Below are 27,550 nucleotides of genomic sequence, written 5' to 3'. Positions count from 1 at the left end.
AGAAAGGCATCATCAGAAACACGCTGCTGGCTACACGCAGGTACTGCTGGCGGCTTGGGATGGTTCTGGGAGGTGACAGGTTCCCTTTAATCAAGTTAACAGGACTTGTAAAGAACTGTGGCCAGACAGTGGTGGCAACAGGAGTCCTATAAACCAAATATACCTAACACCAAAGCCCAACGCAGATGAGGAATACACTTCATATCATTGATGCTGCAGGTCTCAATATGAAACTTATAACACTTTAGGTGGTCACTCTAATGAGCCCTAATTTATATTTAAAAAAAAAAAAAAAAAAAAAAAAAAAAAATGCATGAAATTCTCCCATAAATGATATTTAGACATATTTTTGGAACTTCTGGAGAAGTATTTAAAGGTCTGAACATTTTTATTTTCCCTCTGGAACAGTAAAACTGTGCCCTGGATTCCTCTAATCTTGAAAAACCTAGAATGTACAGTACACTGGACTATGTGTGATGATGGCTTCACACGCCTGCGTATCTCTGAGTCCAGTCTTTTGCTATTCTGTTGTATCTGTAATGAGAAAAGATGAACATCCAATATAAAAACTTGTTATATTACAAGTATTTTCATTTCAAGAGCTAGAACTACGATGCCATATTCACTGAATTCACAAAACATTCCTTGAAGGAATATTCCTCCTGGAATTGCTCTATAAGGGTATTTTGCGGAACAGCTGGCCCCTAATAGAACAGTACTATCCTTGTCCGTAATGCAGACTATAATAGTAAATGTTCTATTTTTTGTGGAACAGAAAAGGAAGGCACACGGAGTAACTTCCTTTTTTTTGCGGACCCATTGAAATGAATGGTTTCGCATACGGTCCGCGGATAATTAAAAAACGGAACGGATGCAGAAAGAAAATAAGTTTGTGCAGAAGACCTAAAAGGCTGCTTAATCTGCACCATGAGTAGCTCATTGTACAGTAGTACAGCAAGTTCCCAATATGGATCTGCCCTGTACCTGACATGTCTTAGTAAATATTTCCAATCCCCATAAACAATTATCTGCGTTTTGCCATTCTTCAGTTATTCCTCCTGGAAGTGAAGGGTTTTCCACCATTTTTATTTCATGGGGAGTACAATAATTTTTTGAACAGACAAGTCAGAAGAGCAGATGAGTCCCGTTTATACAGTACAGGTCGGGTCAGGTTTTGGGACTTGATATAAAAATGTAACAAGCCTATGGGAGCCAAATACAGGGACTGGGTGATTGGATAGAAAATCTACTCCCTACTGGAAAAATGAGAATCTTCTTGGCAGCACTGAGCGTCGGACAGGGGTGGCGAGGGCCCACCATAAAAAAAAAAAAAATCATTCTGGGAGCCCACTGTACAGCTACATGCAAATATTATAGAGGCAGCAGAAGATGCTACAAGATGACTGATTATGGAGTCCCTGCAGTGACTTTAAGTAGAATCCCTGGGGAAAGGATATTCGCTGGGGAGTCTCTGTGCCTAGAAGTCATCTCAGCCACCGAATGAGTCTATAGTAATAAACTAGGTAGTTTGTGACATAGTCTGCCCAGAACTTGGGCTGGTTGTGATGATGCATCTGTCATGTGATACTTGCAGGGGGTGCGGGACTAGGAGCCCACCGGGTGGATTTGCCTGTTCCCCCGTGGGTCAGTCCGAGCTTGGCAGCACTCAATTGTTTTTCTTCTAGGCATGCAGTTACACGACTATGAATTTTGCGGTTTGCAGAATGAAGATCTACAGATGATGTCTGTGTTGCACCCATTTTTTTTTTTTGCAGACCCACTGTAACGATACCTATTCTTGTCAGCAAAACGGACAAGAATAGGACACATTCTATCTTTTTTGAAGGACTGCGGAACAGACATATGGATGCGGAAAGCACACAGTGTGCTGTCTGCATTTTTTGCGGCCACGTTGAAATGACTGGGTCAGCACTCGATCTCGATACGCATTTTGAGAAAATAAATACAGTCATGTGAGTGTGGCCTATCCCAGTGCCTGAGCCATTGGCTTTATACGCAACAACAATTTCTAAATTATAGGTGACGTTTTCTATAGGCTGAGGAAAAAGTTCTATGCATAAAGCCAAACACAAGGCACAGTCACCCTGATGGAAAGTTTTCAGGGAACCTATCACCATGAAAATACAGTGCAATCTGCAGGCAGCATGCCATAGAGCAAGAGAAGCGGAGAGGATGGATATCTCGTTTAGGATTCAGTAAAACCATGTGGGTGGACTGAGTGACACTTACTGAGTGACAGCTAAAACTTGGGGGATCATTTATTAAGACTGGCCATTTAGACTGCCATCTTAATCCCCCTGTGCTGGTGGCGGATGCGCCCAAGTTAAGTAGAGGAGCAGGCATCTACATAACTTCGTGCGCAACGTGCTTTAAACTATGCCAGCTCAATTCCTGCCTTAGGTTAAGACCATTTGACTTGCCATAAACCGGCGTAGAAAATGATTAGACGGGATGGCCGGCCCTCTTCCCTGCCTATGCAGGAATAGTGGCGTGAGCAGGGAAGTTGCAGATTTTGCCGCAAAACCCCTTTGCGACAAAAAATGCCCAAAAAGTGTCACAAAACCAATACTAAATGACCCCCTTATGTTTAGTCCTACCCAGTTGTCAATCACTGGGTAGGACTGCCCACATGACCTTTAAGCAGAGAACAATCAGAGATTTAAAGAAATTAATTCCAAGTTACATCAAATCTGTTCCCATAAAATGATGCATCGGCTCAGCTCCTCCTGCTCTATAACACGCTGCATTTTCATGGTGACAAATTCCCTTTAAGAGAAACAAATGAAAAACAATTAAAACTTACTTTTCCTTGTCTGTCTTGTAGATCTGTGCAATGTCTGGTACTAAAGGATCATCTGGGTTTGGATCGCAAAGTAAGGAGCAAATGGACAACAAAACTGGGAAAAACATTACCGACAAGGGTATTATAGTCACTTAATACATTCAGATTGACATTGAAATTACCCACTTAGCCATGTGTACAATACCCAGCTCTCAACTTAGTGAATCAGAGCCAATATACTGCAGTTTACTTTACAAGTGCACCGAGCGGCGTCAGCAGAAAATTGTATTAGAGAAATACAGAAATAGAGATTAGCTCAGAAATTTCTGCAACTCTTAAAAAAACATGTGAATGGGGTTGAATCTGCAGTATGTACATAGATTTCTTCAGGCCCCAATCTGATGTTGCAGAATTTTCTGCAACAGATCAGCCACATGTGAACATACCCATAGCATGCAATGCTTTTAAAGCAGTGGGAATGCCAACATGGTTCACAGTACATAGAATTATAAAAAAAAAAAAAAAAAAAAATGGCTTTAAAAGGGGTTGTCCGAGTAATTTTTTTGTTCTCCCAGCACTCAGGGCAGCTCTTGTATCCACTCCCTTAGCAGGGTCATTATTCAGTTGGGACTTGTAGTCCTACAAACACACACACACACAACATGCTGCCGATTCTCCCAGCAGGCAGACATGTCACTCAGGGCAGCTCTTGTAGCACTCCCTTAGGGTCCATTCACACGTCTGTTTCTTTCCTGATCTGTTCAGTTTTTTTGCGGAACAGATCTGGACCCATTCATTTATAATGGGTCCTGAAAAAAAAAAAAAAAAAAAAAAAAAAAAAATAATAATATCGGACAGCACAATGATTTTTTTTTTCAGGACCCATTGAAAATGAATAGGTCCAGATCTGTTCCACAAAAAACGGAACAGATCAGGAAAGAAACAACGGACGTGTGAATGGACCCTTAGCAGAGCAGAGGTTGTTTTTATTGCGTGTAAACAACCACGGAAATTAGGAAAATATAATATAATATAACATTTCTTTTTTGCTTAGCTTAGTTATATATTGCTGCCCATCAGATTTTCAGTGCTATATATATATATATATATATATATATATATATATATATATTTTTTTTTTTTTTCATAACTCAGACAACCCCTTTAAAAATTGGGGCTCCTTCAAAAGGGTTGTCCACATTTCCTCAGGATAGGCCTTCACTAACTGATCAAAATTTCCCAGTGGGCCGATGCCCCACGGAGCCACCCAAGCTCTCTTAATGATAGGATCAACAGGCACTTGTGCACCTGGCCAACATCTGCAGGTGCTCCTGAACTAACTATATCACCGTCCTCAGGACCATGATACAATTGAATACTGTGGAAAGGGCGGAAGTATTTTGTGCTACCCTGTGCCATTTGGTTCTGCTGGGGTGGTATTTTGTGCTGCACTACAGTATTGCAGGCCCTGCCTACTTCTGTTGTCTCCACCTTCTTTCAATTTGGACCTACCTACAACATAGGGCCACTTTTAGTTTTTTTCCAGGGTCACAAATCAAAATCCAATGTTGCTAATATTTCTGAATACGCCCATTTGCGCAAGAACACCAACGATGGGTGTTGGTGGGTAGCAGCACTGGTGGATCAGGCACACAAATGCCAGACACAGACGAGCAAGTTCAATGCAAGAAACTCAATGCCTGTGGCAGTGCGAGTTCCCTTTCTGACCTCTGCTCCACTGACAGGATTGCACAGTATTATAATGATTTATAAGGGTGTGTGTCCCTGCGAGACCTGGAATCTAAGGCCTCTTGCACATGACCGTGATTTGGTTCCGCATCCGAGCCGCATTTTTTGCGGCTCAGGTGTGGACCCATTCACTTCAACGGGGCCGCAAAAGATACGCACAGCACTCTGTGTGCTGTCCGCATCTGTCGCTCTGTTCCATGACCCCGCAAAAATTATAGATCATGTCCTATTCTTGCCCGTTTTGCGGACAAGAATAGGCATTTCTATAATGGTCCGGCCTAATATTTCAAGAACTTTTGTGCCTTCCAGCCTCTACTGGACTCTGCCCAATTTCCCTTTCTGCCTTCACAACTTCCATCTACCGCTTTACTGTCGCTGCCACCTTTCATGTTAACTATAGTAAGTTGTGCCTGACTTTCATTCTGTTAAAACTTTAACAAAGGCGCAATAAATAAATAAAAACAAAAACAATACATCAAGACCTATGGACTAAAAGGTGACAGAATGAAACTACAAATCTCTCCGTGTCAGTTACCTTTTGATATGGTCAGAGCCGGAGACCATTGCGACCTCAGAATATCAAGGCAAATACTTCCATTGCTGTTTATATTTGGATGGTATATTTTTGTCGTGAATGCAACCTGGAAAAAGAAAAAGCAAAAGTGATCAATGCCAAATAGCAAATAAATACAACACTTAGGGTGCATTCATACGACCGTATTTTTGGCTCCGCATCCATTTCGCAATTTCTAAATGGGGCCGCAAAAGATGCGGACAGCACACAGTGTAGATCCCCAGCACAGGGAGGAGAGATCGCTAAGCCATCGCTCGTCCCCATGCTATATAGTGGTTTGCCGGCAGCAGATCGTTATTAGACACCATGATCTGCCGCCTGCAAACGATAATTTTTAAACATGTCACAAGATTTGAATTGATCAAGCTCATTCATTGGGCAATCGGCGGCCGTATTACACTGCCAGAAGATTGCTAACGATTAGCAATTATCTGCCCAAAAATATGGCAGTGTGAGGCTTTACATTGCTTCTGCAGACATCAAGTAAAGTATACACAGTGGGGAGGAATGCATTTATACCTTTGGTGGCTTGAATGGATAATCTGTTGGAAATTGGATTGTGAGATAGAAGACACCACCTTGGTAAGGACTGTCAGACTGGCGGGAAATAAAACAAGTTATTCAGTGTACGTATATTCATTAGATGTCCAGTCTAATGGGACCAAAAACGTAAAAGAATATTAGCTCATAAATGTCTGATAGGTGCAGGTCCCAAAGGGTCTCTCAAACTTGTCCGCTTGGTGAGGGGCCAATAACTGGATAGATGGCACTTGCATGTCTCTTTCCATTCATTTCTATGGGAGTCGCAGCTTGCTCAGCAGTTGCCATACCTCCCATAAAAATGAATGGAGAATGCTGTACACAAGTCAGCTATGGAATATCTTGTGGATCTGCCATAAATGTCTATGCTTGGAATAAATAAATAAAATAATCATAGAGGCAGATTTACTGATGTGTCTCAGTCTAGAATTTCTCTAAACAGTGGTGCAAATTGGCGCAACTAGAGCTTCTCCAAGGAACGTTGCTTTTAGAAAGTTAGGTGCCCCACATGATCGCCAGAGTGCAGCACAAGGACCGCGGGAGAAGTCCACCGTATGGACCTATTATGCAGTATGTCCACCATGGACCCTTATTCCTAAGCAAGCAGTATCCATAAACTTTATACTTACAGGTCCCATGATTGTGGCTTGCCAGTGAAACACTGCAGAACATAAAAGGAGTATTATTACCACAGTGCATGGAGAATGAAGAACAAAAAAAGGCAGCAAATTATACAGAACTTACAGTCATCTCCGACTGGTCCTGCAGAGCACTGGGCAGGAGGGTCGCGCTGCAAGTCAGTAAGCTCCTAGAGGAAAAAAAAAAACGTTTCAGCAATAACTACAAAAAAGTCTGACTCAGATTTCAGTCTCTTATAAGAGTGCATTCATATGACCGTATTTGCAGAACGCACACGGCCCATTTATTTCTATGGGGCCGCAAACTGCAAAAAAAGAAAAAGAAAAAAAAAAAAAAAAAAAGCAGACAGGCTGCAAATTATAGGACATGTTAGTTTTGTTGGCCAAAATAGGCATTTTTCGATATTGATTATCTTTAGGAGAGGTAGTCAATATCACCGTTTTATCAGCTATTTTGGGCAGCTGCAATGGACTGAGCCTGAAGCAGAAGTCTTGGATAACCCCTTTCTTGTAGAACTTGGCCAGACTTTTGGACTTCCATAACATCTGCAAGCCTCACAGGTGACCTGTCATTTCTACCACTAAAGGGGTTATCCAAGAAACCCTAATGTGATGACCAATCCTCAGGATAGGCACCCCCACCGATCAGCTGTTGTAGAGAGCAGACGCGCTCACCGGAGCTCTTACGACTGCAGCCGGCTCCCGGCAGCTCGCACGGCACAGCACCATACACTGTATAGCGGCTGTGTTCGGTAATTCAGCTCATTCACTTCAATGGGGAGGAACTGCAACTAGGCCACGTGACCGATATACGGTGACGCCATATGGCCTCATGGAGAGACAGCCTCTTCTAACAGCTGAGCGGTAGGGGTCCCATGTGTTGGATCCCCGCCAATCTGATATTGATGACCTATCCTGACGATAGGCGATCAATATTATTTTCAGCATAGCTTCTTTAATAACACTGCACCATAATAAAACATTAGGTGACATCTACCAAGACACAGCAAGAAGATTTATTATAAGTTGTCTCCTTTAACAAAGAAACATCGTCTATATAAAACGTGATCACCTCAGACATAGTGGTTTTTTTCCAGCTCTATGAAAGAGAAAATCTAACCAGAAGTCTCCGAGTGACATTTCACGTCTAAGCACCGAGGTGAGAAGAAAAGCTATTAGCAGCTTTACACCTTCCAGCCAACACATGAAGCCTGAAAACGTATGCAGCGCAGAACTCCTACAGACTGCAGAGATCCGCACCAGTGCTCTCATAGAAGGCTTTATGTGAACAGCAGTACTACAAAGAAACACCTAATAAAGCTATGTGCGCACACTGCAGCAAACCGCACAGAAACAGGGGTGTGGAGGGGTATATCGCCGCTCCTGGGAGTGCCCAGATAGCCTAGTCTCAGGATTGGAGGGGGTCTGACTCTCTGCACCCCATCAACCTCATTTTTTACTTTCCACTTTCAGTAGAGGCTGTGTCCAGTATATGTACAGCTCACCACCATTCGACCAGCCACCAATACCAGGCACAGGTGGTCCTAAAAGTACAGAACTGTGGCTTGTAAATAATGATGGGACATATTGCTCACCAGAACGCTGCAGACTCTTCAAACAGCTGATTGCCTGGGGCAGATGAGAGTCGGATGCCCCCACCCCCCGAGCTACTTGATAGCCTATACGATCGAGGAAGCCCTTTAAGAGTACTTTCACACTAGCCTTATTCTTTTCCGGCACCAAGTTCCATCCTAGGGGCCCATACCCCCAAAAAACTGATCAGTTTTATCCCCATGCATTCTGAATGGAGAGCAATCCGTTCAGGATGCATCAGGATGTCTTCAGTTCAGTCTTTTTGCCTTTTCAGGACGGAGATAATACTGCAGCATGCTGCGGTTTTATCTCCATCCAAAATTCTGGAACACTTGCCGGCATTTTTTCCCATCGAAATGCATTAAATGCTGAGTGTTCTGGCAAAACGGATTCAGCATTGTGGTCTGCGCATGCTCAGCCCGCAAAAAATTTGAAAAATAAATAAAATACTGGATCCGTTTTTGCCAGATGACACCGGAGAGACGGATCCGGCATTTTTATGCATTTGTCATATGGATCAGGATCCGGGGTCTGACAAACGCCATCAGTTTGCATATGTTTTGATGGATCCAGGAGGCAGTTCCGGTGACGCAAGTGTGAAAGTACCCTTGAGTTGGTGTCACATAGAGTCACAATAAAATGTTGGCCTGGAACAAGCTGGACAGCATCAGTAGGACCATGACCAGGAGCATGGGGTTCCCATACCCTATAGCTACAGCTGTTCTAGGTCTCTGTAAATGTGCATTTCTTCACAAGGCTACTCTTATAGACATTATGGACCCCACTCACTATAATGGGGTCTGTCATGTTTCCATCATACAGCCTGGCATTCTATGTGACAAATATAGTGCAGCATGCCAACCTAAAATGCAACGTAGAAGATAAAAACAGAGGGATCAACGGGGAGTATTTTGCTTACCATCAGTTGTCGTGAGAGTCACGACAACTTAGGTGCGTGAAGATTATGGTCCGCACAGCGAGTGGATGCCTGGCACGGCAGCCGGCTGTGCGATGTAGGCAGTGAGCCGGCAGCTCATGAGGGAGAATATGCAAAAAAGGAACCAATGTACGGGCGCCATCACCGCGATGCTTAGGAGCAGGAATGTATGAAGATATAATTCCTTTATGAGTCAATGCGTTTGAGCACGAACGGCTTTGATGTTATTGTGGCTGACTAAGAGGGCTGTTCTCCCAAAATGCGTTGACTAATAAAATAAATTATATATTCACAACCTAAAATGCAAGCCACTAGCAGCACATTTCTAGGCGTACTAAGTGCCCAACTCCTGGGAAAGCTACATTAAAGGGGTTCTGCACTTTGTTTAAACTGATGATCTATCCTTTGGATAGATCAGTTTCTGATCAGCGAGGGTCCAGCACCCGGGACCCCCGCCGATCAGCTGTTTGAGAAGGCAGCGGCGCTCCAGCAGCGCCGCGGCCTTCTAACCGTTTACCGCTGGCCGAGTGACATCACAACTTTTATCAACTGGCCTGGGCGGGGCTAAGCTCCATTCAAGGGAACGAAGCTTAGCCGCGCCCAGGCCAGCGATACTAGTCGTGACGTCGCTCGGCCAGCGGTAAACAGTGAGAAGGCCGCGGCGCTGCTGCTGCTTTCTCAAACAGCTGATCATCAGTTTAAACAAAGTGCAGAACCCCTTTAACAGTAATTGCCTATTACGTACCTTTTACAGAAACCCTTTACAGGCAAGAGCTGAGCCAGTGCAGTCAGTTTGTCATAAAGAAAAGAAAAATGTAACTTAACCAGTTTCTGATCATAGCGTATCGGGATAAGACAAGGCATCGAGTACACAAACAACGAAACGCAAACAGCACCTGCCCAATAACCTCACCACCATCCCTGACACACACAGGCGGTAGTGGGGAACGGGCATGTACCCATTTCTTCTGTGCTCTGGGCTGATTCGCTGAGTAAAATTATTTACACACTTATCCTTTAAAAGGGTTCTCCTCGGATAGGTCATCAATACAAGATCGGTGCGGGTCCGACTCCCAGCACCCCTGCTGGTCAGCTGTTTGAAGAGGAGGTGGCCTCCTCGCAGCTTACATTGTATAGTGGCTGTGCTTGGTATGAAAAAGTGGAGAAGACTGCAGCGCTACTACGAGGGCCGCTGCCTTCTCAAACAGCTGATCGGTAGGGGTCCCGGGTGTTAGACCTTCATCGATCGGATACTGATGAACTATCCAGAGGACAGGACATCTGTATTAAAATCTCAGAAAAACCCTTTAAAAGTAAGGGTGCTTTTACATCGGGCAATTTCAGCCCTGAAGAAACACCAATTGACCACATACAATTTGATCAGTGCTCATTTGTGTATAGCCTAACGCAAACTGAATGAGGTCAAACAATCGTTAAGGCGATTGTTCGTTCCCAAACAGTTCCAGTATTGTCAGCAGCACATTATTCTCTACACAGGTTGATGTGCTGGCGACAAACAGTGATTTTTTTCGTGGCACATAAAAGATGTGGTCACTTGACGCTCGTCTGTGAGGTTGATGGGCGGCAGGTTTACACAGGGCAATGATCAGGAATGCCCTTCGGTGGTTTTTGGTGCGGATTTGATGCGGTATCGCAGCAGAGCTCATCCTTCCATTGAAAAGGGTAAAATCCGCAGCTAAAACCGCAAACATAATGGACATGCTGCAGATTTTGGAATCCACAATGCAGGTCAGTTTCCGCACAGAAAGAGTCTGCAAAGTGTACATGAGATTTGTGTAATCCCATACACTTTGCTGGTACTGCGCTATGCTGCGATTTTTCTGCACGGGAATCCGCAACATGTGCCTTAAAGAGAAGGAGAACTGCAGCAAATCTGCCTGGCAGGTCAATGGAAGCTGCGGTTTTTATACACTTTGCTGGTACAGTACAACAGTGTGGATCTGTGGCATGAAAACCCATGACAGAAAATTTACTGCATTTTACTCAGGTGTGCACACAGCCCTTAGGTATCTGCACAGGCCATGGATTTGCCCACGGCATATCCAACGTGTAATTACAAGAGGATCCAAGGCTGACCCTTGTACTTCTGCCATACACACATCAGTAGATCTGCAAAAAATTACGCTAGGTTTACATCATGATTCTGTCCTACGTGCGTACACATGACAGATGCCATATAACGGTATTCAACACCGCAGGGTTTTACTGTATATATAAAAATATATAACTTTTTGCTGGACCCTGCAGGATAGAAAAGCATAATGTACTACGCTTCTAAATCCTTTTATTTACCCACCGTATATATGTTATGGCCCAACTCCAGAATTGCAAAAACCTCCAGCAGGGATACAGAGGGCCCTGCCACCCGATTCATTTCCATGGTTGTGCGACAAATGTCATCCCTAAGGTCGCCATGTAGCCCCAAGCCTTAGCCTTAAGCCTTTTCTGTTTACGAACCGCTTTTTTCCATTCAGTATACGGTCCGTATATGGAACCATTCATTTCAATGGTTCCGCAAAAAAAAACAAAAAACTGAATGTACTCCGTATGCATTCGTTTCCGTATTTCCGTTCCGTTGAAAGATAGAACTTGTCCTGTTATTGCCCGCAAATCACGTTCCGTGGCTCTATTCAAGTCAATGGGTCCGCAAAAAAAAAAAAAAAAAAAGAAACGGAACACATACAGAAATGCATCCATATGTCTTCCGTATCCGTTCCGTTTTTGCGGAACCATGTATTGAAAATTTTATGCCCAGCCCAATTTTTTCTATGTAACTACTGTATATGCCATATGGAAAAAAACTGAACATAAACAAAAAACGGATCCGTGAAAAACAAACCGCAAAACACTAAAAAAGCCGTACGGTCGTGTGAAAGAGGCCTTAGTCTTTTCGGTAATTCCTTTTCCATGAATCCACCATGACGGCATTTAACAGGAGATTGATCCCTGACCTCTGTAGGGGTAGGAAAACAGAGAAAGATTAAATTGCCTCCTCCCACCACCCACCTCAGTGTTTATCAAATTACTATAGCGCCTGTGAAAAATATTTTATTTTAATCTTTTTAAAGTATACTTTATTATAACTAGGTAAGTACACATATATATATATATATAATTTATTATATTTTTTTTTTATTGGGGGGGGGGGGGGGGCTGGGAATTCGGTGCAGTCATGGTGGATTCATGGAAAAGGAATCAGAAAGACCAATTCAGATTTTCCATTTCACCACCATGGCGGCATATAACAGGAGACCTAACAGATCACCAAATAAGGGGGGGGCTATGGCCTGAAGAACCTTCCTACAAAAGGATAGATCTGAAAATCCTGTCACATCAAGCCTATAATAAAAAATATGCACATTGGACCAGGTCGCAGCCTTGCAGATCTGCTCCAAAGACGCACCAGCTTTTTCTGCATAACAAGAGGATACTGCCCTGGTGGAATGGGCCCTAATCTGAACAGAACACTGAAGACCCTGAATCAGGTAACAGTTTCTGATAATCTGTTTAATCAACCTAGCAATGAAGGCTTTGGATGCTGCCCGTCTTCCCCCCGAACTGGACTAGAAGGTTGTCTACCCTTCTATAGCTTTTGGAAACTTCCAAGTACTTTAGTAACACTGTCCCGACGTCTAAAGAATGAAAATCTTCTTTTGGGTTTTTGGGATTACTACAAAAAGAGGGAAGGACTATTTCCTGATTTCTATGGAAGTCTGATACCACCTTTGAAAGAAACCCGGGATCAAGTTTAAGAATAATTCTATCATTTAGAGTCGTTAAATAGGGATCTCTGATTGACAGGGCCTGTATTTCGCCTAGTCTCCTAGCTGAAGAAATTACTACTGGAAAAGCAGTTTTGAAAGAGAGGAATTTAACCTAAGTATCGTCTAGAGGTTCAAAGGGACTTCCTGTTAGACCTTTTAGTACTACAGGTCCTTCTCAAATAATTTGCATATTGTGATAAAGTTCATTATTTTCTGTAATGTACTGATAAACATTAGACTTTCATATATTTTAGATTCATTACACACAACTGAAGTAGTTCAAGCCTTTTATTGTTTTAATATTGATGATTTTGGCATACAGCTCATGAAAACCCAAATTTCCTATCTCAAAAAATTAGCATATTTCATCCGACCAATAAAAGAAAAGTGTTTTTAATACAAAAAAAAAGTCAACCTTCAAATAATTATGTTCAGTTCTGCACTCAATACTTGGTCCGGAATCCTTTTGCAGAAATGACTGCTTCAATGCGGCGTGGCATGGAGGCAATCAGCCTGTGGCACTGCTGAGGTGTTATGGAGGCCCAGGATGCTTCGATAGCGGCCTTAAGCTCATCCAGAGTGTTGGGTCTTGCGTCTCTCAACTTTCTCTTCCCAATATCCCACAGATTCTCTATGGGGTTAGGTCAGGAGAGTTGGCAGGCCAATAGAGCAAAGTGATACCATGGTCAGTAAACCATTTACCAGTGGTTTTGACACTGAGCAGGTGCCAGGTCATGCTGAAAAATGACATCTTCATCTCCATAAAGCTTTTCAGCAGATGGAAGCATGAAGTGCTCCAAAATCTCCTGATAGCTAGTTGCATTGACCCTGCCCTTGATAAAACACAGTGGACCAACACCAGCAGCTGACATGGCACCCCAGACCATCACTGTTTGTGGGTACTTGACACTGGACTTCAGGCATTTTGGCATTTCCCTCTCCCCAGTCTTCCTCCAGACTCTGGCACCTTGATTCCCGAATGACATGCAAAATTTGCTTTCATCCGAAAAAAGTACTTTGGACCACTGAGCAACAGTCCAGTGCTGCTTCTCTGTAGCCCAGGTCAGGCGCTTCTGCCGCTGTTTCTGGTTCAAAAGTGGCTTGACCTGGGGAATGCGGCACCTGTAGCCCATTTCCTGCACACGCCTGTGGATGTTTCTACTCCAGACTCAGTCCACTGCTTCCGCAGGTCCCCTAAGGTCTGGAATCGGTCCTTCTCCACAATCTTCCTCAGGGTCCGGTCACCTCTTCTCGTTGTGCAGCGTTTTCTGCCACACTTTTTCCTTCCCACAGACTTCCCACTGAGGTGCATTGATACAGCACTCTGGGAACAGCCTATTCGTTCAGAAATTTCTGTGTCTTACCCTCTTGCTTGAGGGTGTCAATGATGGCCTTCTGGACAGCAGTCAGGTCGGCAGTCTTACCCATGATTGCGGTTTTGAGTAATGAACCAGGCTGGGAGTTTTTAAAAGCCTCAGGAATCTTTTGCAGGTGTTTAGAGTTAATTAGTTGATTCAGATGATTAGGTTAATAGCTCGTTTAGAGAACCTTTTCATGATATGCTAATTTTTTGAGATAGGAATTTTGGGTTTTCATGAGCTGTATGCCAAAATCATCAATATTAAAACAATAAAAGGCTTGAACTACTTCAGTTGGTGTGTAATGAATCTAAAATATATGAAAGTCTAATGTTTATCAGTACATTACAGAAAATAATGAACTTTATCACAATATGCTAATTTTTTGAGAAGGACCTGTATATTCAAGTTCCAGGAAGGGACATGAGGTCTGATGAAGGGTCTTAGTCTAGAAGCTGCTCTGATGAACCTTTTAACCTGTGTTCTGCCAAGTCCGTAGAAAAAAAAGAAAGGGACACCGATGGCAGCCATCTGCACCTTTAGGGTAGAACAACGAAGACCTAGATCTAACCCTTGCTGAAGAAATTCCAGAATTTTGGGGATATTTGGTTCTGAGTGATTTGGATTAGCTTCTCCCAACCAGGAGCAACATATCTTTAGATAAACTGCTGAAGTGATTTTTTTTGTACAAGATCTGAGAGTGGAGATTACTTTATCTGATAGACCCTGGCGTCCTAATATCTTTGAGTCAGGATTCACTGAAGAATTCTGGATGAGGTGAATCAACGGACCCCGTGTTAGAATGTCCTTTCTGATAGGCAGAATCCAAGGTTCCTGTAGAGACAGATTTTTGAGAACCAGCTTCTCTTTGGCCAAAACGGCATTATTAGAATGCGAGTCGGTTTTTCCTGAAGGATCTTTTAAAATCACTTTTAGGATCAGCTGAAATAGGGGGGGAGAACACATTGGCTAGGCTCCAATCCGAGATCTGAGAAAAGGAGTCGATTGCCCAAGGGTTGTCTCTTGGATTTAGGGAGCAGAATCTCAGAACTTTGGCGTTTTCTTTTGAGGCAGATAAGTCTATTACCGGAGAACCCCATCTCTTTTTGATCAAGCTTAAGGTTTCTATGTTCAGAGACCATTCTCCCTGGTCTAGTTTCCTTCTGCTTAGAAAATCTGCGATTTGATTTTGGGAACCTTTTAGGTGAACTACAGATATGGATTCCACAGTTTTTTCGGCCCATGAAAAATATCTTCCCTGATAGATTTATCAGCTCAAGTAGGATACTGTTATATTGTCGGAAATAATTTTTAGATGATGACCCCTTAGGAGATCTGATGCAGCTTTTAGAGTCTCCCATACAGCACAAAGCTCTCTGTAGTTTGATTACCGATCTGTTATGGCCTTTGGCCAAAGTCCTTGGTAAAACCCTCTGTCAATGTTTGCTCCCCAACCTGACTTGCTTGCATCCATCTGAATTTGGATGAAAAGTGTCTTCTGCCATACTACCCCTTTGTTTAGGTTTGACGAGATGGTCCACCAGATGATAGTTTTACATGTTCTGGTATTAGAATTTTCTTATCTAAGGATATCTGTCTTTTGTTCTATCTTTTCAGTAGCCAGGATTGCAGGGTTCTGAAATGAATATGACACCAAGGAACTGAGGTTATGCATAACAAAGCTCTCCAGGCTGTATTTGAGAGGGCTGCATCTTTAGCAGAGAATCTTACAGTTTCTGCTGAAGCGTCCGCTAGAAAAGCTGTGGCTGATTTTAGTAAGGGTACCGAATCTATTATATATTCCCATTGGGTCTTATTTTATTAATAATTTTCCAGCTCATTGAGCCACAAATACATGGACCTGGCTACTGATGTTGCCGCTATGTTGGTCTTTACACTACACATCGCCGCTACCCAAGACTTGCGCAAGAGGCTATCTGCCTTTCTTTCTATAGGATCTTTCAACTGGGAAGAGTCCTCAAATGGAGGAGAGGTCTTTTTACTAACCTTCACTACCTGTACATCAATTTTGGAAATATCAAATATTTTAGATTCAGGCGGGTCAAATAGTGTCCCAGACAGCTTTTAACAGGTCCCGAATAATAAAAAATATTTTTTTGAATCTTCGATGATCTCTCCTTCAGCAAGGGGATCATCATCATCATCCCACTGTTTAGAAGAAGCAGCCTCATCCATTAAACCATCAGAATCACAGGAGGAGTGAGCCTCTAATTTGTTTGTCTTTTAAGGTGTTGTGGACCGGGGCTGATATCTCTTAAAGAAACCAGGGAAGATTTCACGGATTATGGTCCTTAAATCGTCCATCATAGACGGTTGTTCCTCTCTTACAATGTCCGGAATGCATTCTTTGCATAGCTTTTTTTTGTATACTGATCTGGCAGTTTTTTAAAGCATGAAATTAATTTGATACTTTTGGGGGGCCTTTTCTGAGTATCCTTAGACACCTATTTAGAGGGAATATAAGTGACACAAATAAGGTCCCAGCCCCCGATGTGCTGCCCTGTGAAAAATAAAGAATATAAATCCATCTTCACCTCCCTGGCGAGCAGAGAGGCCCTTTTCTCTGTCCTGGCCACTGTAGGGGCAGGAAAACACTGAGGTGGTGGTGGGAGTGGGCTATTTAATCTTTCTCAGTTTTTCTGCCCCTACAGAGGTCAGGGATCAATCTCCTGTTAAATGCTGCTGGTGGTGAAATGGAAAAAAAAAAAAAAAGCCATACCTTGAGCATTTTGGCTTTTCACAAAAACAAAACCAACACTATGCAAAAAATGCTTTAGGGGACACTTATTATGACTGGCATATTACACACTGGTCTACCGCAAGCTGGCATCAGATGCATTACAATTATTAGGATGCACATGCCCATATTCTACGGTTTTCAAACCAGCACCTGGATCTGAACACTTTTGTAATTGCATGTAATTCAAAATGTATTATAGCTACTGAGCTATTCAATATAATGTATCTGTATAGCGCCAACTGCTGCTTGTTTCTCATTTCTTTGTCCTGCTCACTGAGATGGCCGCACATGCTCAGTTTCATCTATCAACTGCCCCCTGAGCTGTGATAGGGAGAGCCAAGACACGCCCCCTGAGCTGTGATAGGGAGAGCCAAGACACGCCCCCTGAGCTGTGATAGGGAGAGCCAAGACACGCCCCCTGAGCTGTGATAGGGAGAGCCAAGACACGCCCCCTGAGCTGTGATAGGGAGAGCCAAGACACGCCCCCTGAGCTGTGATAGGGAGAGCCAAGACACGCCCCCTGAGCTGTGATAGGGAGAGCCAAGACACGCCCCCTGAGCTGTGATAGGGAGAGCCAAGACACGCCCCCTGAGCTGTGATAGGGAGAGCCAAGACACGCCCCCTGAGCTGTGATAGGGAGAGCCAAGACACGACACGCCCCCTGAGCTGTGATAGGGAGAGCCAAGACACGCCCCCTGAGCTGTGATAGGGAGAGCCAAGACACGCCCCCTGAGCTGTGATAGGGAGAGCCAAGACACGCCCCCTGAGCTGTGATAGGGAGAGCCAAGACACGCCCCCTGAGCTGTGATAGGGAGAGCCAAGACACGCCCCCTGAGCTGTGATAGGGAGAGCCAAGACACGCCCCCTGAGCTGTGATAGGGAGAGCCAAGACACGCCCCCTGAGCTGTGATAGGGAGAGCCAAGACACGCCCCCTGAGCTGTGATAGGGAGAGCCAAGACACGCCCCCTGAGCTGTGATAGGGAGAGCCAAGACACGCCCCCTGAGCTGTGATAGGGAGAGCCAAGACACGCCCCCTGAGCTGTGATAGGGAGAGCCAAGACACGCCCCCTGAGCTGTGATAGGGAGAGCCAAGACACGCCCCCTGAGCTGTGATAGGGAGAGCCAAGACACGCCCCCTGAGCTGTGATAGGGAGAGCCAAGACACGCCCCCTGAGCTGCCAGCTTGACAAATCTAGCAGAACAATTGGAGCAATGAATGAGGAGATACAGGGCTGGTTCTAGCTTAGTTAGGAAAAGGCTGTCATCCACTATATGAGGTCTCATTTTTATTTTTTACATTAGTCATGGGATAGCCCCTTTCCAGGGGTTGTTTGCTTACCCTATATTCATGACCTGTCCTCAGGACAGGTCATTGATATCAGATCACCGGGGCTTGAAGGCAGGCACTCCTCCGATCAGCTGTATATAGAGAACACAGCGCTTGTACGAGCGCAGTGCTCCTCACTGTCGACATTGCAGCAGCGAGCAGTGTACTCACCGCTTCTCCATCCTATTCACTACAATAGGACGCCTCCCTCCTATTCATGTGGTACCTCTCCAGTATAAGCTATGCCCGCTTCCTGGGGTAGAGTATAATAAATGTGCCGGGCTGGCTATGGTATCCTGGCACTGCCCACTCCCTGCCCAGGTCCGGCCACTTTTTGGAAAAGTGCCAAGCAGTGCTGTAAACCACAAGGCTGGTTCTAGCTCTGTTAGAAAGAGATTGTCATGTACTATGTGATGTCAGATTTTTATTTTTTACATTAGCCATGGGATTACCCCTTTAAAGTTACATCAGGTCACATGAAAAAAAATGCAGCAAAAAACTGTGTGAAACGCGGCTCAGGGATGACATATATCAAGGACTTCTGATATCTTTGGGCAGGCGACATGTGGAATCCAGAGTCATGCCAAGAAGGCCCCTTTAACAGTGGTAAAGGACGTCTTTGTTTCTGCCCGCTCTAGCAGGCACACTGCTGTGGGCGAGCGGTAAAGCTGGAGAAAGGCGCCTTACCCTCGTTTCCGCTGCACATTATTGAAGTCTCTATAGACATAGAAAGCTACAAGTAAGAACCGCATTGCCCGCTTATACTTCCTGGTTCAATTTCAGAACATTTTCAAGATCTCTGCTCTCTGTCAGTAAATGGAAGGTGAAAATGCAACCTGAAAACCTACAGCCCACACAAGTGAGCCACTGGGAAGCCTCAGGCTGTCTCTGGTACTGAACGGTGAATATTTTGGAGGTGAGGTGGCGGCACAGTTTTACAGAGACAGTTCTAGGAATAATCCTGGACAAACAAGGGCGGTTGTGGAAGATCCGTCCGTGAACAAAGCCTCGTCGCTCACACATTCAGATCCAGGACAACTGCGGAATCTGGGCAATCGGCCTAATCAGTGCCGGCGATCTCGCGACTGAGCTTTCAGGACGGGCAGCAGATCACAGCATACGGTGGGCATTACCACACAACAAAAGTCAGACGTTACATTCAGGAAACAGAACAAAAGAACAAATACTCCTCATCTATAATTCCAAGACGGCAAAACTCCAGGCCATCATCCATAAACCTGGCTGTAGTTTTGGCTCCGGACTGCGCATGATCTAACTGCACAAGCGTCTGGCACGGGGTTTGGAGGAATGGGCCGAGTGCCCAGAGGTAAATCCGCCAGTTCAGGCATTTATGGATTTGTTACACCCAGTTTCAGATTAAGTAAACCTTTTCTATCCCATCTATGATTACGCTGGACGTAACTGGAGCGAGGATAGGAGAAAAAAAAATAATAATAAAGTTATCTTCGTAGAGTAAGGACATGACTGGAAAGGGGCTCAGATGGGACACAATTTAGAATAGGACACCAATGTCTGATCAGTGCCTGCCTCTGATCAGCTGAGCCCATGCGGGGGTCAGTCTACCTGCACACCGTCTACTTATAGCGGAGGAGCAGGGCACTGAATCTTCACTTTAAAGGGGTTGTCAGAGAGAATTAAAAATCTTAGACAAGCTCTCCAATTGAGTATACTCGCCCCTTTCCCCAGCGCCATTCTCTGTGGTGCTGGTCCGATTTTCCTGCCGCTGTTGTCTACAGATGTGTCGGAGTACAGAACGTGACGGCTGCCATTAGCGCCGAGGACAGTGATTGGCTGCAGCAGAGGTGTGCTGTACACCTGCACATCACAGAGACCTGTAGGTGTACGGCACGTGACCGCTGCAGCGGGAGGAGGACCAGAACTGATAATGGTTCTGGATCAAGGCAATTAGAGGGTCTGTCTGAGATTTGTATTCTCCCGGACAACCCCTTTGATGTTATGATGCTGCAGTACGAAGATACAGATCGTTATAGGTTTCGGGGGTCAGGTTGAGCTCGCCTTTAAGCAGAGTTCATACACTGGAGTCCATGTTTAGGCGTCATGCAAACGACTGTATACGTTTTGCGGCCTGCAAGTCGCGGATCTGCAAAATACGGATGTGGTCCATGTTCCGTCTGCATTTTTTACTTCAATGGGTCAGTGATCTGCATTTTGTGGAACAGACATAGGGATGCGAAAATCACATGGATGATCCACAAAAAGATAGAACATGTCCTACACTCGCCTGCAAAACGCCAATCACGGACCCACTGAAGGCAATTGGTCTGCAAAAAACGTAGATGCAACACGGACTGTATCTGCATTTTGCCGGCCTCAGAATACATATGGTCGTATTCATGAGGCCTTACACAGAGATAGGTACTTTGTGCGTCGCAGTATGGTGCCTCTGTGAGGCGCTGTATTCTCCACTCCAAGCAATGCCTCTAAGGTAGTCTCTCTTCATAATACAGGATGCTTTGGAGCACGCACGGTTTTTACAGTACTACCCCCCCCCCCAGTCGTATTATAGACGCCTACAAGGAGTGATAATACAGCTGTGTACCTGGGCCCGTCTTGTCTCTAGCTATGGACAAGCTGAGCCCCCTCCATTCCTTTAGTACAGTCTTCAGAAGTTTCCAGAGCCCTCACCTCACTTCTCCTGCCTCTCCCTCAAGAACGTTCCTCACGGCTCATTAACCCACAAGCGGCTCAATACATTTCTGACAGCCCTTCGACCAGTAAGCTGCCTTCTCCTCCCCATAATGGCCTGCATACCTACAGATGATGAATCAGAGCAGACTCCCGGCCGCCCAGGGGTTAAACTCAGAGATAGGACACAAGTCAGCAATAAAGACTGGAGTGCTCCCCGTCCCTGGAGGAAGGCCAGAAATACCTGTATTCATCAGTGGACGGCCATAACGGGAAGTCGCTCAGCCGGGGGAGGGGCACGGTGTTCAATTCAGAAGGATCACAAGCTACACATGGGATTCAGTACATGTAAGGCTGGGTTCACACTACTAAGGGTACTTTCACACTTGCGTCAAAGTTTTCCAGTATTGAATTCCGTCACAGGGGCTCAATACCGGAAAAGAACCGATCAGTTTTATCCTAATGCATTCTGAGCATTTTTTTTCCCATTGGAATGTATTAGTGCTGGATCTGGCATTAAAATTGACGCATTGACGGATGCGATCTTCCGGACCTTTAAAAATGTTAAAAAAATAAATAAAAATCATTCAGTTTTTACAGATGACACCGGAGAGACAGATCCGGTATTGCAATGCATTTGTGAGACGGATCCACATCCGGATCCGTCTACAAATACTTCCCATTTGCATATGGATTTCCGGATCCGGCAACGGAACTGCCTGCCGGAATCCAACAATGCAAGTTAGGCTACTTTCACACTTGCGTTCAGCGCGGATCCGTCTGGTGTCTGCACAGACGGATCCGCTCCTATAATGCAGACGATGGGATCCGTTCAGAACGGATCCGTCTGCATTCTAGTTTAGAAAAAATTCTAAGTGTGAAAGTTGCTCAGACGGATCCGTTTTGACTTTAGATTGAAAGTCAATGGGGGACGGATCAGTTTAAAATTGAGCCCTATTGTGTCAACTTCAAAAGGATCCGTCCCCATTGACTTACATTGTAAGTCTGGACGGAGCCGTTTGCCACCGCACGGCCAGGCGGACACCCGAACGCTGCAAGCGGCGTTCGGGTGTCCGCCTGCTGAGCGGAGGACAAACGGTGCCGGACTGATGCATTCTGAGCGGATCCGCATCCACTCAGAATGCATTGGGGCCGTACGGATGCGTTTGGGGCCGCTTGTGAGAGCCTTCAAACGGAACTCACAAGCAGAGGCCCGAACGCTAGTGTGAAAGTAGCCTTACACAGCCTCCACTGCCAGCTCAGTCTGATTTGATGAGAACAGCGCTCATTATTCTGGTCATCAAAATGATAGACACCATGATGAAACCTTGACTGATCCCCCTTTAAGTCAATGGCCTCCGACAGGCACCACAGCATAGGATGTGACATAGGATCCGGCATCATGTCTTGGTATCCATAACCAGGGTAATAATTTACAAAAAAAATGTACATATTGGATAGTGGTACAGTGTACACTGAAAGGGTTAACTGATTTATTTGTTTAGTGCTCAGGGGATTGGGCAGACTTCTCAAAAGAAAGAAAAGAGCTCAGCTCCAAATAGTTCCTCCACTGCTCCCCCGGGGTGTACCTAGAGAGCAGAGAGTTGGTCATACCTGGGTGGTAGGATCTTTGGGGCCACAATGGGCACCAGTTGTTATCGCTGTCCTGTGGCCTCATTCTCTGCACTATCCTTATATTCTAATGCTGTGTACTTTTTCTCGGTGAGATGACATCACTGTTTACTATGACTGTGCATGATTGCCATACCGTGACATCACTGTGTGCAATAATCTAACAGTGCTTATGAACCCTCCTCACAGATCTGACAGTGTGCATTACTCCCACTTTGTGACATCACTATATGCAACAACCCTCACCTATGTGTCATCACGTCCTTGGTGTCTATTATCATGATCTATGACATCACTATGTGCAATAGCGCTTACTCATGCCTTCAGTGTCTATCATGTACTACGACATCACTGCGTGCATCATCCCTTTGCCATTAACCCCACGGTGACTTTTCTGTGCTGTGACACTAGCTGTATCACATACTGACATCATCGGCGACATCAGAGCAGTGATGGTACGTTCCCGTCTCATCTCTGTACTGTGACATCACTGTGCATTTTCAGGGGTGTAAGTATATGAGGAGCAGAGGAAAAGGATGGCCCAAGTGCTACATGAGAGGAAACCTGTCGTAGAAGCTTGAGGTACGCCTCTGACTGACGTCCGCCCTGCTGGGCTATTTAAAGGGGTGGTCCAGGAATGTCTTACTTATAACCGATGATCGCAGCCTGCCTCCACCATGCAAAGAATCCTCCCATGTGTCCACCGTCTGGTCTGTGGCGTGACTACTTCCTCCTGAGCATGGTCATGGATGCAGTGCTCACCGGGCAAATCCCTCTGCCGTTCCGGCATTTTGTTTACTGGAACAGCAGGGGATTTACCAGGCAACTACTGTGTCTTATTATTTTTAGCCCATTTCCTACCACTGAGCGAAATTTGTCCAATCCTGGAAAACCCCTTTAATAATACGAAAAAAAATAAAAATAAATGACCCTTAGGGCGCATTCACATGACCATAGTGTAATGCGGTCCACAGGTGGCTGCCACTTTCAGAGAAAATGACTATTCTTGTCTGGACATGATCCTTTTTTGCGGTGCCGCAGAACGGGACTACGGATGCGAACAGCATACAGTGCGCTGTCCGCATCTTTTGCGACCCCTTTGAAATGAATGGGTCCACACCTGTTCCGCAAAAATTGTGGAACAGACGCAGACTCATCCATAGTGGGGGTGACAGGAAGAGAGGGAGCAGGGCCACTAGTGGGGGTGACAGGAGGAGGGGGGGGGGAGCAGGGCCACTAGTGGGGGTGACAGGAGGAGGGGGGGGGAGCAGGGCCACTAGTGGGGGTGACAGGAGGAGGGGGGGGGAGCAGGGCCACTAGTGGGGGTGACAGGAGGAGGGGGGGGGAGCAGGGCCACTAGTGGGGGTGACAGGAGGAGGGGGGGGGAGCAGGGCCACTAGTGGGGGTGACAGGAGGAGGGGGGGGGAGCAGGGCCACTAGTGGGGGTGACAGGAGGAGGGGGGGGAGCAGGGCCACTAGTGGGGGTGACAGGAGGAGGGGGGGGGGAGCAGGGCCACTAGTGGGGGTGACAGGAGGAGGGGGGGGGGGCAGGGCCACTAGTGGGGGTGACAGGAGGAGGGGGGGGGGCAGGGCCACTAGTGGGGGTGACAGGAGGAGGGGGGGGGGGCAGGGCCACTAGTGGGGGTGACAGGAGGAGGGGGGGGCAGGGCCACTAGTGGGGGTGACAGGAGGAGGGGGGGGGCAGGGCCACTAGTGGGGGTGACAGGAGGAGGGGGGGGGGCAGGGCCACTAGTGGGGGTGACAGGAGGAGGGGGGGCAGGGCCACTAGTGGGGGTGACAGGAGGAGGGGGGGGCAGGGCCACTAGTGGGGGTGACAGGAGGAGGGGGGGGCAGGGCCACTAGTGGGGGTGACAGGAGGAGGGGGGGGGCAGGGCCACTAGTGGGGGTGACAGGAGGAGGGGGGGGAGCAGGACCACTAGTGGGGGTGCCAGGAGGAGGGGGGGGGAGCAGGACCACTAGTGGGGGTGCCAGGAGGAGGGGGGGGAGCAGGACCACTAGTGGGGGTGCCAGGAGGAGGGGGGGGGAGCAGGGCCACTAGTGGGGGTGCCAGGAGGAGGGGGGGGGGAGCAGGGCCACTAGTGGGGGTGCCAGGAGGAGGGGGGGGGAGCAGGGCCACTAGTGGGGGTGCCAGGAGGAGGGGGGGGGGAGCAGGGCCACTAGTGGGGGTGCCAGGAGGAGGGGGGGGAGCAGGGCCACTAGTGGGGGTGCCAGGAGGAGGGGGGGGAGCAGGGCCACTAGTGGGGGTGCCAGGAGGAGGGGGGGGAGCAGGGCCACTAGTGGGGGTGACAGGAGGAGGGGGGGGGGGCAGGGTCACTAGTGGGGGTGACAGGAGGAGGGCGGGGAGCAGGGTCACTAGTGGAGGTGACAGGAGGAGGGCGGGGAGCAGGGTCACTAGTGGAGGTGACAGGAGGAGGGCGGGGAGCAGGGTCACTAGTGGAGGTGACAGGAGGAGGGCGGGGAGCAGGGTCACTAGTGGAGGTGACAGGAGGAGGGGGGAGCAGGGTCACTAGTGGGGGTGACAGGAGGAGGGCGGGGAGCAGGGTCACTAGTGGGGGTGACAGGAGGAGGGCGGGGAGCAGGGTCACTAGTGGAGGTGACAGGAGGAGGGCGGGGGGCAGGGTCACTAGTGGAGGTGACAGGAGGAGGGCGGGGAGCAGGGTCACTAGTGGAGGTGACAGGAGGAGGGGGGAGCAGGGTCACTAGTGGGGGTGACAGGAGGAGGGGGGGAGCAGGGTCACTAGTGGGGGTGACAGGAGGAGGGCGGGGAGCAGGGTCACTAGTGGAGGTGACAGGAGGAGGGCGGGGGGCAGGGTCACTAGTGGAGGTGACAGGAGGAGGGCGGGGGGCAGGGTCACTAGTGGAGGTGACAGGAGGAGGGCGGGGAGCAGGGTCACTAGTGGAGGTGACAGGAGGAGGGCGGGGAGCAGGGTCACTAGTGGGGTCGGCTCCTTAGCTCTCCAGCGGCCCCATCATGTTTGACGGGGTCCTTGGGCAGCGCGCCCCGCTTTCCTTACAGCCACCCCCGGGAGCCGGCCCTCAGGCACAGGCAGCCTCGCTGCGCTGCCCATGCCGTTCACACCGCTGATGAATGTGGGGAAAGTCTGAGGCATATTGGTACACCTTAGACTTTTTCCTGGGAGTAAAATAGCTTGAACAAGCGTCAGACACTTGCACAGGCGTTATTGCGACCTCTGCTTCTAAGTCTACGGTGATTTCGGGGTTTCATTCTCAGGGGGAAAACTCCTTTAACTTAAAAGGGTTTTCCCGAGATTTTATTTTTTACAGAGGACAGGTCATCAGTAAAAAAAATAATCTTGGAAAACCCCTTTAAAAGGGGTAGTCTAATGACAAACACTTAGCCCCGATCCACAGCACATAGGAACACGTCAGCTCAGTCTGTTTCATAGGTACAAATCTACTGACAGATGTCCGCAGCATGGCCCCTGAAACAGAGGATTCGTACTTCTCCGCTCTACTCCGCTGAGCGCTGTGAACGGCACAGGCCGCTGGCTATGGACGTGGTCACAGCCAGTGATGATGATGATGGGTCAGCCCGGAGGAGGACCGGAGCGGGTATGAGTCTTCAGGGGCCATGCTGTGGACACTTGATAAAAAAAACATTTTTTTTTACTGGGAAACCCAAAGAGTGACTGGTTTCAGGAAGAAATCCAACAACCCTTGGGATTCGCCTTGAGTAAAGAACTGATGTCATGTCCTCACGTGACCGCTGCAGCCAATCGCTGGTTTCTGCGCGAGCATCCGTGAATTAGAGTCCTCCAGAGCCTATACCAGTATAGGAGCAAAGTCTGGAGCAAGGGACCCTCTTCCCCTTTATTCTCCCACGGTGTGTCTGACACGGCTGTATCCATGGTTACGCCGGATTACGTCCCACAGGATACTATGGACTGTATAAACACCAGGACAGTGGCGTGCAAACACAAGGCAGCCATTTTGAACTGTGTCCAATAAATGTTGCACACAACAGAACCAGTCACTCCTGCAGACACAATGGCAGCCAGCTTTCTTATGAGGTAAACGGCTCACAGCCAAGGGAAAGTGACGTCATAACCGAGGACACAAAGCCACTAAATGACGTAGCGCTGGGTAGGACCGATTGCCGAGGACGCTAGGGGGCGCCACAGCACTGTGCTCCGGCTGAGGAGCAGGACGGAGATGACAGAGCACTATGGCAGCCGGCCTCCATTGTCTCCCCCTGGTCATACTTACTTTCTGTATTCTCTTCAGTGCCATGGAGCAGCTCAGGGTGAGCGGAGGATGGAACCGGGTGCCGGGCTGACGGAGAAGAGCGGGTCCCTGCTGCCGGTAACTGGGCCTGTCACTGCGCCTCTGCTGTGCCGAAGAGGAAACGAGTCACTCGCGATAAGGTAGTGACTAGAATGGAGTTGCTCCTGGTAGGCGTGATGTCACCGGAAGAGGCGGAGACTTGAGGTCTGGTGGGCGGGGCCTCCAGGTTACAGGACGAATCTTGGTGCAGGTTGGGGAAGAGAGGAGTGGGGCTGTGTGTGAGAGGGGCTGAACGGAGAGCTGTTATTTACGTAGGACTGGATGTTGCAGGATAAAGAGATCTTATTTACATGGGACTGTATGTTGGAGGAGGAGAGGCGTTATTTACATGGTACTGTATATTGGAGGTAGAGATGTTATTTACATAGGGCTGTATGTTGGAGGAGGGAAGGAAATATTTGTGAATAACATCTCTCCCTCCAGCCCTCTCCAACCTACAGTCCCATGTAAAGAACATCTCTCCAGCCCCCTCCAACATACAGTCCCATGTAAATAACATCTCTCCCTCCAGCCCTCTCCAACATACAGTCCCATGTAAATAACATCTCTCCCTCCAGCCCCCTCCAACATACAGTCCCATGTAAATAACATATCTCCCTCCAGCCCTCTCCAACCTACATTCCCATGTAAATAACATCTCTCCCTCCAGCCCCCTCCAACCTACAGTCCCATGTAAATAACATCTCTCCCTCCAGCCCTCTCCAACCTACAGTCCCATGTAAATAACATCTCTCCCTCCAGCCCCCTCCAACATACAGTCCCATGTAAGTAACATCTCTCCCTCCAGCCTCCTCCAACATACAGTCCCATGTAAATAACATCTCTCCCTCCAGCCCCCTCCAACATACAGTCCCATGCA

General features: G+C 47.2%; 1 protein-coding gene across 1 annotated transcript; it reads right to left on the bottom strand.

Annotated features, from left to right (window-relative positions):
- Positions 1-3: 3 nt before the first annotated feature.
- Positions 4-26,808, bottom strand: UBE2D1 (ubiquitin conjugating enzyme E2 D1). Its single transcript, XM_044299037.1, has 7 exons — positions 26,614-26,808; positions 6,411-6,474; positions 6,296-6,327; positions 5,646-5,723; positions 5,088-5,193; positions 2,825-2,918; positions 4-534 (listed from the first exon to the last, which is right to left on the bottom strand). Exons 1-7 carry the CDS (start codon positions 26,635-26,637, stop codon positions 486-488), a joined length of 447 nt encoding a protein of 148 aa, XP_044154972.1. The 5' UTR covers positions 26,638-26,808; the 3' UTR covers positions 4-485.
- Positions 26,809-27,550: the final 742 nt, after the last annotated feature.

The sequence above is a fragment of the Bufo gargarizans genome, chromosome 6 (genome assembly GCF_014858855.1).
Source record: "Bufo gargarizans isolate SCDJY-AF-19 chromosome 6, ASM1485885v1, whole genome shotgun sequence".
Taxonomy (NCBI): Eukaryota; Metazoa; Chordata; class Amphibia; order Anura; family Bufonidae; genus Bufo; species Bufo gargarizans.
Note: the sequence above shows the minus strand (reverse complement) of the source record. Positions and strands in the feature narration are given on the sequence as shown.

What these genes read in the sequence shown, in the direction of transcription:
- UBE2D1 (XM_044299037.1), bottom strand. Translation starts at nt 26,637, where the DNA reads ATGGCACTGAAGAGAATACAGAAA. An exon ending in AGGACCAGTCGGAGATGACT is followed by an intron (nt 6,328 to 6,410) that starts GTAAGTTCTGTA and finishes TATGTTCTGCAG; the next exon opens with TGTTTCACTGGCAAGCCACA. An exon ending in TACAAGACAGACAAGGAAAA is followed by an intron (nt 535 to 2,824) that starts GTAAGTTTTAAT and finishes TTCTCATTACAG; the next exon opens with ATACAACAGAATAGCAAAAG.